General features: G+C 52.0%; 1 protein-coding gene across 4 annotated transcripts in view; it reads left to right on the forward strand.

Annotated features, from left to right (window-relative positions):
• Positions 1–12304, forward strand: part of ECE1 (endothelin converting enzyme 1) — a 128598-nt gene that overhangs the window by 99635 nt on the left and 16659 nt on the right. For all 4 annotated transcript variants that reach the window (XM_024250734.3, XM_063719634.1, XM_024250728.3 and 1 more), the window contains exons 10-14: positions 307–421; positions 7171–7281; positions 8571–8669; positions 9496–9573; positions 11764–11867. In XM_024250734.3, coding sequence (XP_024106502.1) covers positions 307–421; positions 7171–7281; positions 8571–8669; positions 9496–9573; positions 11764–11867 — 507 coding nt within the window. The remainder of the gene's footprint in view (positions 1–306; positions 422–7170; positions 7282–8570; positions 8670–9495; positions 9574–11763; positions 11868–12304) is intronic.

Consider the following 12304-nt stretch of genomic DNA (forward strand, 5'->3'; position numbering starts at 1 on the left):
CATGCTGGGGCTGCATAGCTTCCAGACACAGAGCAGCTAGGCAACAAGCATTTATTGAGCGCCCGTGGTATACAAGTGATCGCACTAAACACTGAGGCGTTTCCTATGGTAGAAGACCCAGGCTTTTCCCTTGAAGAGCTTACATTGTACGTGCTTAGGGAGCAGTAACTCACCAAGCCCCGGCAGGCTGGAAGGGACCTGGGGTCACAGGCCAAGTTGGAGAGCCCTCTAGGGGCCAGCGGGGGAAGGGCTGCTACGCTCCCTGCCTAGGTGTCCCTGAGCCTCTCTGGCCTCCTCTCCCCACAGCCTGCTCAACAACTACATGATCTGGAACCTGGTGCGGAAAACAAGCTCCTTCCTCGACCAGCGCTTTCAGGACGCCGATGAGAAGTTCATGGAAGTCATGTACGGGACCAAGAAGGTGAGTCTGCTACTGTGTATGCCTGAATATGGACTGAGTGCCTACTTTATGCTGAGGTGTCTGTGGGAGCACAGGAAGGGACCTCAGCCAGCTGGGGGTGGGCAGAAGCTTCCGGAAGGAGTGATTATGCCAAGTAAAGGGTAAAGAGGAGTCCTAGCCACTCAGCCAATTTATAGCAAAAAGTAGTTGCCAGTAGTGATGATAGATGCTCTCCTTGAACAACTGGTGATCCTCACAATGCCTGTGCGGTGGGTACTGTTATTATCCCCACTTTGCACAGAGGACTCCCAATAGTATTACTTCCTCCCCAGAAACGTAAAACACAGAACAGCGCCTGGTTCTTAGAAGCACCACGCGACCGTTCAGTGTTATTATTTTCCTCCCAGTTTGTAGTCTGGGAAACCCCAGGCCAGGTGGGCTCTACCTGCCGTTAAATGCCCCCGCCAGGACCCCTGAGGGTCCATTCTTCCAGAGGCTTCAGGGACCTTCCCTGCCCTCCCACAGGGGAACCTACCCCCAGTGGAAAGTTCCACAGCCACTTCCACCTTCTCCCCAAGGAAGTGGCTGTCACGCTCTCACTCATGCAGCAGACTAATGGTTACTCATTGAACTCCTGCCACCGCGTGCCAGGCTCTGAGCCCAGTATGGGAATACTGAGACAGGTGAACTGGGGTTTGTACCCCAAGAGCCCACACTGGCTGAGGGAGGTGATAGGAACTGACCAGTTCTCCTATGTGCTGATGGGATACATCACGCTCGGGCCCCAGAGAGCGGCCGGAAGAGGCCCCAGCTACAGAGCAGTAGAGGCTGGTGTGCCAAGCTTACCTGGCACACCTTCCCCAACCCAGACAGCAGCTAGCAAGACCCCAACAATCCTCTCCAGAGAGCAGACAGAGCTGACTCCAGCTGGACCCCACTCCTGCAGCCCTTCCGAGAGTCCAGTCCAGATGAGGATTGACAGAGAATGGCAGGATGTGGGCTCCTGCTTCGAGCCCTGGAATGCATCCTACATGTCCTCTCTCCCATCCCCATGCAAACCTACCTCTGGCAGGAAGGGGACTGAGGGAGAGGGTAGCTGGGAACAAGCCGTATTTCTAACCAGAGGCGCTTCCAAGAGCACCACCAGACCTTGGCCACAAGAGCCATGCTGCCCTGGGGAAGACAAAGCGGGAGCAGTGGGTTGGCTGCCCTGCCCAGCCAACTCGCCTTCCTGCTCCTCCTGCTTCTCCCTTGGACTGGCCCTGGGTTAGAGATGTGGCTAAAGCCAGGATTCTGTTCCCTGCAGAACTTGGCCTCCCAGGGGACTTTCTACAGAGAGATTTGATCAGGACCCAGGATGATGGTTCCAAAGATGGTTCTGTATGTGGAACATACACCCACATCATCTCTCACCTTCCCAGGTTCCTCCCTGAGGAAACTGAGGTCAGGGAGGTGAAGGGACTTTCTTAGTCACCCAGCAAGAAAGCAGCAAGGGCCTGGTGTGGTGGCTCACGCCTGTAATGCCAACACTTTGAGAGGCCGAGACAGGTGGATCACATGAGCCCAGCCTGGAAAACATAGCAAGATCCTGTCTCTATTTTTTTTTTAATATTTATGTGTTTATTTTAAGAAAAAAGAAAGCAGCAAGCTTGAATGAAAATCCCAGATCTGATGTTTACAACTTTGAGGCACTTTCAGCTGCTCACTTACCATAATGATAATAATAACCAAAGATACCATTATTGGATATCTACCTTTTATAGGCATTATAAATTCCTACAACAGCTATTATCCTCTTCCATTTTACAGATGAGCAAATCGAGGCTCAGTGAGGGAAAGGGACTTGTTCAAAGTCGCTTATAAGTGGAGAGGAGGCTCTCAAACTCAGCATACCTGATTCCATAGCCCTGAGCTCTGTACCACTCAGCCTCTGCTCTGCAGGAACCAAAAGTTAAGGTCAAGCTTCTCTGTGGTTGCCAAGGGCTGATATGGAGGAAGAGGAATGAGGAATTACTGTTTAATGAGTATAGAGTTTCAGATTTGCAAGATAAAAAAGTTCTGAGCCAGGCGCACTGGTGCATGCCTGTAGTCCCAGCTACCCTGGAGGCTGAGGCAGGAGGACTGCTTGAGCCCAGGAGTTTAAGGCTGCAGCGAGCTATCACTGACTGCACCACTGCACTCCAGTCTGAGCAACAGAGCGAGACCCCATCGCTTTTTAAAAAATTAATTAGTCAGTTATGGAGTGAGCTTCCCTGGGCCACCTTCAAAGCACAGGGTGCTGCTTGACTGTGGCACTTGGAGCAAGTGGGGTACAGGGAGGCCTCAAGAGAGGCAAGGGCAGGTGGGAACCCTGAAGTGGGAGGGTCTGAGCAGGGGTCTCTGGATACCCCAGGGCTGTTGGGTGAAGGCTGCTGCTCGCCTGTTTCTTAATCTCCAGCCCTCCCCACTCCCCCACTGTGACGGAGTCTGGGCCCAGGCCAGGTCCCTCCTGCTTGTGTTCAGCCCAACTCAAAGCCACCTCCTAGCTGTGTGACCTTGGGTAGTGCTTATACCTCTCTGAGCCTCAGTTTTTTAAATCTGCCATTGGAAATCACTCCTGACCTCACCTCACAGGACCTTTGTGAATGGCCTCCATTCGGGAAAATGTGTAGAACATGGGAAGCAGTGTGGTGTGTGCGTTTGTTCATCCTGGCAGGGAGGGAGCCTGCTGTGAGGAAACAGCATGGAATTTGGAGTCAGAAGATCCAAGTTTGAATTGTTTCTTCTAACCACGCCTTAGGCAGATTGCTTCACTGGGGCAGGGGCTCAATCTCCCATCTGTAAAAAGGGGTAACAGATCCCTGCCTTGCATATCCAAGGGCCGCCTAAGATTACACGGGGGGATCCCTGTGAAGTGTGTTCTGACTGCTCAAGCACTGCACGCAGCTGTTTCTCATCAGCTATCACCCATTTGTGACTTGAGACTTCCAGCAGGGAGGAAGGAACCCCTTGCTGAGTGCTCCTTGTATTACAGTGAGGAAGAGGTTAAAAAAAAAAATTGCAGCCAGGTCAAGGTGGAGGAGGCTGCGTGGCTGCTCTTCATCTTCCCAGACCTGACTCATAGATCACCTCCAAGATGCAGGCTTCCTGACCGGTCAGATTGATCTGACCCTTGCTCCTTTTGGAGATTTTTCTCACCATCCTGTAGTACTTCCAGGACTTCGTGACCTGTAGGCAGAGAGCGTGGCCTCTTTGAAGGAAGACATTGGAGCCGGACTTTCTGAGTTCAAATTCCACCTCAGGCCGGGTGTGGTGGCTCATGCCTGTAATCCCAGCACTTTTGGGAGGCCAAAGCTGGTGGATCACCTGAGGCCAGGAGTTCAAGACCACCCTGGCCAACATGGCGAAAGCCCGCCTCTACTAAAACTACAAAAAATAGCCAGGTGTAGTGGCACACACCTCTAATCCCAGCTACATGGGAGGCTGAGGCAGGAGAATTGCTTGAACCTAGGATGCAGAGGTTGCAGTGAGCTGGTATCGCACCACTGCACTCCAGCCTGGAAGACAGAGCAAGACCGCATCTCAAAAAAAAAAAAAAAAATCCACTTCAACCACTTACTCCCTGGGTGATCCCTTTGGCCAAGTGATTTAACTTCTCTGTGCCACACTTTTTATCTACAAAAAGAAACAAAGAGGCTGGGCGTGGTGGCTCACACCTATAATCCTGCACTTTGGGAGACTGAGGTGGGCAGATCACCTGATGTCAGGAGTTCGAGACCAGACTGGCCAACATGGCGAAACCCTGTGTCTACTAAAAATACAAAAATTACCGGGCGTACTGGTGGGCATCTGTAATCCCAGCTACTTGAGAGGCTGAGGCAGGAGAATCTTACTGTGAGCAGTATATGCAGTAGGGCCCGGCACACAGTAAGCACTCACTCCACTGCTTCACTTCACTGTGATTACTGCTGTGGATGGTGCAATTACATGTCTGTTTCTCTCACTGGATGTTCTAGGCATTTCAGTTGAGACCCAGGAGTGCAGGCTCACTGTTGATTCATCTCTAGCTTCCAAAGACCTAGCACAGTCAGGATGCAGGGCAACTGCTCACAGAACACTGGATGCGTAAATGAATGAAAGCTGGTGTGAAGGAATGGGTTTATCCAGAGAATCTCCGGAGAAGACGACGCATAAGAAAGTCTATCTGTGATTCAGCCCTCACAGCCTGGAGCCTCCACGGAGCTTCAAATTAGAGTTCCTCTAGTCCTGACCTCCTGTGTGGTTGGCCTCGGCCAGACACAGACCGTGTGTCCAGCTTTGGGCTTCTCAGCCGAGGGAGGGCAGGCGGGGGAGGGAGGAAGAGGCTGAGGGCAAGGCATCCAAATGGACACGTAGTTGGGAAAACTAAAAAAACATGGTGAGACGAGAAGAGTGGCCCTTCCTTCCTTCCTTCTTTCTTGCCTAGAATAAATTTTTGTAGCTAAAGCATAATTTACATACAATAAAAAATGCAGTGTACATTAAGTATACAGTTCAGTGAGTTTTTGGTTTGGTTTGGTTTTGAGACAGTCTCACTCTGTCACCCAGGCTGGAGTGCTTGTGGTGTGATCTCAGCTCACTGCAACCTCCATCCCCAGGGTTCAAGCGATTCTTGTGCCTCAGCCTCCCGAGTAGCTGGGGTTACAGGTGCCTACCACCACACCTGGCTAATTTTTGTATTTTTAGTAGAGACGGGGTTTCACCGTGTTGGCCAGGGTGGCCTCGAACTCCTGACCTCAGGGGATCCACCCACCTCAGCCACCCAAAGTGCTGGGATTACAGGTGTGAGCCACCGTCCCGGCCTTTTTTGTTTGTTTGTTCTTTGTTTTTGTTTTCAATTGAGACAGTCTCGCTCTGTCACCCAGGCTGGAGTGCAGTGGCTTGATCTTGGCTCACTGCAACCTCCGCCTCCCAGGTTCCAGCTATTCTCCTGCCTCAGCCTTCCGAGTAGCTGGGATTACAGGCACGTGCCACCATGCCTGGCTAATTTTTGTATTTTTGGTAGAAACGGGGTTTCACCATGTTGGCCAGGCTGGTCCTGAACTCCTGACCTCAAGTGATCCACTCGCCTCGGCCTCCCGAAGTACTGGGATTACAGGCATGAGCCACCACACTTGGCCTCAATGAGTCTGACCAGTGAAGTCTCCCATGTAACAGTCAAGATAGAGAATATCCCCTTCTGCCTTGGGCATAGCGTGCTAAAAAAAAAAAAAAAAAAAAAAAGAAAGAAAAAAATGTATAAAAAAATTTAGAAAGATAGAGAACATTCCCATCATCCATTTGTCCAGCGCCCTCTGAGCAGCAGGTACCCTCATGCCCCTTTCCCGTCAACCCCCAGCCCCCAAGGCTGGTACAGCTAGGCGCAGATGGAATTATACATGATGTGCCTGGCTGCTTTTGCTCAGCTTGAGTCTGTGGAATTCATCCATGCTGTCGTATATATCAGTAGCTAGTTCATTCCTTTTTGTTGCCAAGTAGTATGTTGCTGTATAAAAATACCACATTTTGTTGATCCGTCTGCCTGCTGATGGGCATTTGGGCTGTTGTCAGTTGAGGGCCATTATGAATCAGGCTGCCCTGAGCGTGGGTGGTTGTTAACCACCTGTTCTTTGGGGTTAAGAGGACATTGCTTCCTCTGTCGCACGAGGGATTTATATGAGCAGGGCCACCACATGTGGTCATATATACTGTCCACGGAGGGATGCCTGGCCGGGCAGTGACTGGGGCTGACATTAGCCTAGCACGCATCCCTGGGCCATGCCCAGGAGGTTGCAGCCCACAGACGCCTATTTCCAGTTTGCACAGAGGTGTCATATGGACTGTTGGGGCTTGTAGGCGAGACCAAGAAAGAATCAAGGTATTGCAATCCTGCAGTGAGCCGGGCATGGTGGTTCACGCCTGTAATCTCAGCACTCTGGGAAGTCAAGGCAGGAGGATCACTTGAGCCCAAGAGTTCTAGACCAGCCTAGGAAACATAGTGGGACGATGTCTCTACCAAAAAAAAAAAATTTTAAATAGAAAAAATTAGCTAGGCATAGTGGCCTGCACCTGTTGTCTCAGCTACTCGGGAGGCTAAGGTGGGAAGATCACTTGAGCATGGGAGGTCGAGGCTACAGTGAGCTGTGTGATCGCACCACTGCACTCCAGCCTAGGTGACAGAGCGAGACCCTGCCAAAAAAAGAAAACAGTCCTGCCGTGTTGCTGTAATGTTCTCATTTGAGGAGATCTTCAATGGCATTGGAGCCCTGGCCCTGGGGAAGTTTTTTCTGTGACTCAGGGTAGACCAGTCACTCCCCACCGCTCTTTGCCTCCAGGACTCCTGGTCTCCCCAGGAGGCAGGATGAGCTGGGGGTAGGTAGGTAGCATAGGATGTGGAGTCAGGCACATCTCAGTTCTCATTCCAGCAATACTTGTCACTTGTGGGGCACCCTGGGCCAGCAGCTGCTCTGTGCCGAGTGTGTTTCCCCATCTGTCAAATGGCTTTTAAGCCCCGAGGGTCATTGAATGGCTCAACAGGACACTATTTGTGAAGTCCCAGCACAGAGCCTGGCATTCAGGAAATGGCAGGGGGTGGGAGTGAGGGTATCAGTGGCCTGTTGGTCTGGTGACTAAAATAACTTTACTGGGTCGGAAAGCTCTCCCTGAACTTCCAGAACAAAGCGTGGGCCCCACATGGTGCTACCTCCCAGCAAGAAAGGGGTTGGGAAACAAAGGGCTGGGGCCCAGTGAGCCCCCCGATTTATGTTTTCCAGACCTGTCTTCCTCGCTGGAAGTTTTGCGTGAGTGACACAGAAAACAACCTGGGCTTTGCGTTGGGCCCCATGTTCGTCAAAGCAACCTTCGCCGAGGACAGCAAGAGCATAGTAAGTGCCTTCCCCGTGGACACAGGCTGTGAGGTCACACTTGTGTGGCCTGCGCAGACCTGCCAGTTCCCACTCCCCCACCCTGGGCCTTTCCTGCTCCCGGGCAGGAGACCTTAGGGCCACAGCCTCAATGCAGAGGCCCCACTTCCTCGAGCCCTGGGTAATGGGAGTCTCACGAGGGCAGCTCTTCAGTGCCAGGCCCTTATCTGCACGAGCTCACGTGAGCCTCCCAGCAGCCTGCAAGGCTGTGACAGCCATCCCCACCTCCAAGGGCTGCAAAGGACCCAGAGAGAATGTTGGCAGAGCAGCTCTGGCCCAGAGGGTGATATTTTTCTTATTCTGTGGGTGACAGGTTTGTTCTAGACAGGCAGAGGAGTGCCATGGCAGAGCGCCGTGGAGAGAGCCCGGCCTAAGCTCAGATCCTGGCCTCACCGCTGGCCGGGTGGCCTGGGACGGTTCTTACATCATCTGCAATATGGAGACGGGGGCATTCCTCCCACAGAGAGAGATTAAATGAGATGCCACACACTGAGCACCGGCACAAAATAAGGGTTCAGCCAATGGGAGTGGTCATTTTATTGTTACAATCTTGATGACAAATAGTATTCATTATGTAGCTGTCATCTGCAGCCGGAGGTGAGCCAACCGCAATTCAAATCCATTACAGTGACTGCCCTGTGAGCAGCTGGGCAGGGTCTGAGCTGGGGTCTGCTAGCCCTTCTGCTCTTGTTGCCGCATAGCTCTGCCTTCCCCTTCTCTAGAACCTTCTCAACCTTCCATCTTTGAGCTCGTCTGCTCATGACATTGTCACCCTCGAGAGCACCTGTCCATCTCCAGCCTGAGCATGGTATTTCCGAAGCTGCTCCTCGGAACATGAGTACTCTAGATCTTAAAGCCCGCTCCATCAAAAAGGAATGCTGTGGTCGAATAAGGCAATAAGGCTGGGAGAGGCTGTGTCTTCTCCCCTCTCTGGAAGAATCGCAGTGCCTATTACCACATTAAAGGCTCTGAAAAGTCCCACAGCAGAGACTTTTCCAACTTTCCCGAAGCTCGTCCTAAGCTTATTGGAGCATGGAGCCTTGTGTGTGGAAGGCCAGTCCTGCCCTGCAGGGTGTTCACGTTAGGAGCGTGGTTTGGAAGCACAGCTGTGGCTCCCCTTCTCACCCAGCCTGATGCTTGGAAAATTGAGTTTAATCTCTGACCCTGCATCATTCTTCTGCACGGGGTGCCCGTTGCATTTACATGAGACCAGTGCCCAGACCTTACTGCTGTGATGTGTATCTCCTCAGGCCACCGAAATAATCCTGGAGATCAAGAAGGCATTTGAGGAAAGCCTGAGCACCCTGAAATGGATGGATGAGGAAACCCGAAAATCAGCCAAGGAAAAGGTGAGGCTGGCCAGGCACTTGGAGTGGGTGCTGCGGCATCCAACACAGATAGAGGAGGGTGGGGGAAGGAGAGGCCGTTTTTTTTTGTTTGTTTGTTTGTTTTTTGAGGCAGAGTTTCGTTCTTGTTACCCAGGCTGGAGTGCTATGGCGCGATCTTGGCTCACTGCAACCTCTGCCTCCTGGGTTCAAGCGATTCTCCCACCTCAGCCTTCCGAGTAGCTGGGATTACAGGCGTGCGCCACCACGCCCAGCTAATTTTGTATTTTTAGTAGAGACGGGTTTTCTCCATGTTGGTCAGGTTGGTCTCAAACTCCCGACCTCAGGTGATCCACCTGCCTTGGCCTCCCAAAGCGCTGGCATTACAGGCGTGAGCCACCGCACTGGAGAGGCCAGTTCTATCCGGCAGCACAGCCTGGATGCTGTCTCGCCTTCAGCGGGTGAGTGGTCTAGGCCTAGCAGGATTCGGGGTAGGCCTCAAGCACATGGTCACTTGGACGTCTGTAGAAGACAAACCTCGCTGAGTGTACGGGGAAAAGGTGCAGGAAGACGCAGCACATCCCGTGGGTCGGGAAGGCTCTGGCACCCTCCAGTGGGGTGGGAGTCAGGGAAGACTTCCCTTGGGAAAGTGACATTTAAACAGAGACCTAAGGGATAAGTAGAAGTTTGGCAAGGGGGAAACCTTTCCAGAAAAAGACATGAAAGGCCAAGGCAGGCAGGGCCTGGCTCTGGTTCCCCTTGGCCCAGACTGTGAGCCCAGCACCCGAGTTGCTCAGGCTGGCCTGGTCGGTGTTGCTGGGCACTCACTTCCTCTGTCTGTCCTGTCCAGGCCGATGCCATCTACAACATGATAGGATACCCCAACTTCATCATGGATCCCAAGGAGCTGGACAAAGTGTTTAATGACGTGAGTAGCTGCTGCCCTGCCCCCTTGCGTTCCTAAATGCCCCCTTAGAAAAGGGCCGAAGCAGGGCTGGGTCCAGATGGGGTGCTAGAGGCAGCATAGTTGTCAAAACACACAGGGATGATGTGGTGTGGCGTTTGGGGACGGGTCAGGCATGAGGAAGCCTCCTCTTCTCCTTAATTTAGCTCCTGGGTCAGCTGGAGGCCCCGCCTCCCCATAGGCACCATCAGTCAGGCAGTGCCCACCGGTCAGTACAGAACCCGTGCTGTGTGCCCCCTGGAAGTGGTCAGCTCCATTTAATGTGTGGGAAATAATGGAGGAAACAGACCCCAGAAGGTGCAGAGAGAATTGGTGGCCCTCAGACATCAGGGGTGAGGTATGAAGTGGAAAAACCCCCACACCACCTCCTCCATCCCTGGTCGTGCTTCCAGTTACCTCCCGTCCCCGTGGCCCTCCTCCACCTCCCCAGAAACCCGGACCTCTGATTTTGACTTTGAAATGCTAATGGGAAAGGAGCAGCGTAAACCCAGGTGCATTTTTAAGCTTGGTTTGGGCAGCGGAGGTAGTTGATACATCCCTGCTTGTTAGAACTTTTGGCAAATCACTCCGTTAGGTGGATTGTGCTTCTGCCTCAAATTATAAAGTTTTACATCTTCTTGTGATTGAAATACTTGAATTCAGGCATTAAAAAAAAAATTTTTTTTGAGACAGGGTCTCATTCTGTTGCCCAGACTGGAGTGTAGTGGTGCTATCTCAGCTCACTGCAACCTCTGCCTCCCAGGCTGGCTCATATTCATGAGCCACCATGCCCAGCCTGAATTCGGGCATTTAAAAATCTAATAACCTCTCGTCATGGTTATATTTAGAACCTAAGACTATAAAAACTCCTTCTGAGATCATGGGACTCATTCTGCAGCCTTTTCCTTGGGAATCATTTAAGATGCTCCAGGGTGTCATGACACAAGATCCCTGGGTCTCTGGAGGCATCCCGGGCAGAGCCCAGGATCCATGTCCTGTCCCTGAGGCTCCAGCGTTTTACCAGAGCCAGGGAGAATTTTGCACCTGTCAAGAGCTGAGCCAGGCGCAGTGGCTCATGCTTATAATGCCAACACTTTGGGTGGACGAGGTGGGGGTGATCGCTTGAGCTCAGGAGTTTAAGACCAGCCCGGGCAACATAGTGAGACCTCATCTCTACAAAAAAATTAAAAATTAGCTGAGCATGTTGGCATGTGCCTATAGTCCCAGCTACATGGGAGGCTGAGATGGGAAGATCACTTATGCTCAAGAAGACAAGGCTGCAGCAAGCTGTGATTGCACCACTGCACTCCAGCGTGGGCGACAGAGCAAGACCCTGTCTCAAAAAAGCAGAAAAAAAGCTAGAAAGCTGGGCCGAGTAGTGAAAAGGGTGTACAGTGATGCCCTTGACAGTTCAGATAGATTTCTACTTTACTTATGAGATCTAGTATGGTAGCTACTAGCCACAGGTGGCTATTTAAATAATTAAAACTTAAATTAGTTTAAATTAAATTTAAAAGCCACACTCGCCACATTTGAAATGCTTATTAGTGGCCAGGCGTGGTAGCTCACGCCTGTAATCCCAGCACTTTGGGACGCCAAGGTGGGCTGATCACCTGAGGTCAGGAGTTTGAAACCAGCCTGGCCAACGTGGTAAAACCCCGTCTTTACTAAAAATACAAAAATTAGCCGGGCTTGGTGGCATGCGCCTGTAATCCCAGCTACTCAGGGAGGCTGAGGCACGAGAATCACTTAAACCAGGAGGTGGAGGTTGCAGTGAGCCAAGATCGTGCCATTGCACTCCAGCCTGGATGATAGATCAAGACTCCCGTCTCAAAAAAAAAAAAGAAGAAAGAAATGCTTAGTAGTCTGCCATACTGGACAGCGCAGGCATAGAGCATAGAACGTCCATCATCACAGGAGGTTCTATTGGACAACATGGGAGATATTTCTTGCCTGGGCCCAGGCACTGCTGTAGGCACATCCTGCAACGGTGTCATTCCATCTGGTGCCCCAGGGTAAAGGCCAAGAGAAGAGCTGACCCTTCAGCCCCAAGCCCTGCATTCCAGTCTCCAGCCTGCAGATTAATCCCTTAACTATGACAGCCCTTGGCTTCCTGTCTTGGAAGATGCGTGTCACTGAGGGCACACTGTGATTGTGACTCCACTTCTTTTCTAGTACACCGCAGTTCCAGACCTCTACTTTGAAAATGCCATGCGGTTTTTCAACTTCTCATGGAGGGTCACTGCCGACCAGCTCAGGAAAGCCCCCAACAGAGATCAGTGAGTTCCCCCAGGCCCTGCCGGGAAGGCGCCAGCTCCCTGCCTGTGGGCAAGCCTTGGGACGCACTGGCCTTCATTGCACCCTTACTGTGCACCCGATCAGCTATCACGAGAGCCGTCTGAAGAGTGGATGCCCTTGTTATCCCACTTTTCAGATGAAGAAACCAAGGGCAAAAGAAGTGTGGCCCAGCTAGGAGCTGGGATGGGCTTGAGCCTGCCCAGCCTGTTGGCAGGGTGAGCCTGGCCTCTGGAGCAGAGCCGATCTGGCACCTTGTCTCCGCTCCACTGCTTTGGGATTTGGAGCCTTCATTTCATTATCCGCAGAATAGGATGGGAGGAGCTGGTTCTTGGGTCCTCATGGCAGTCAAATGTGAGGACCTCTGGGGAGCGCCAGACCCCAAGGAGGCCCCAGCAAGAGCAGCTTTCCCATAGTTCCT

The sequence above is a fragment of the Pongo abelii genome, chromosome 1 (genome assembly GCF_028885655.2).
Source record: "Pongo abelii isolate AG06213 chromosome 1, NHGRI_mPonAbe1-v2.0_pri, whole genome shotgun sequence".
NCBI lineage: Eukaryota > Metazoa > Chordata > Mammalia > Primates > Hominidae > Pongo > Pongo abelii.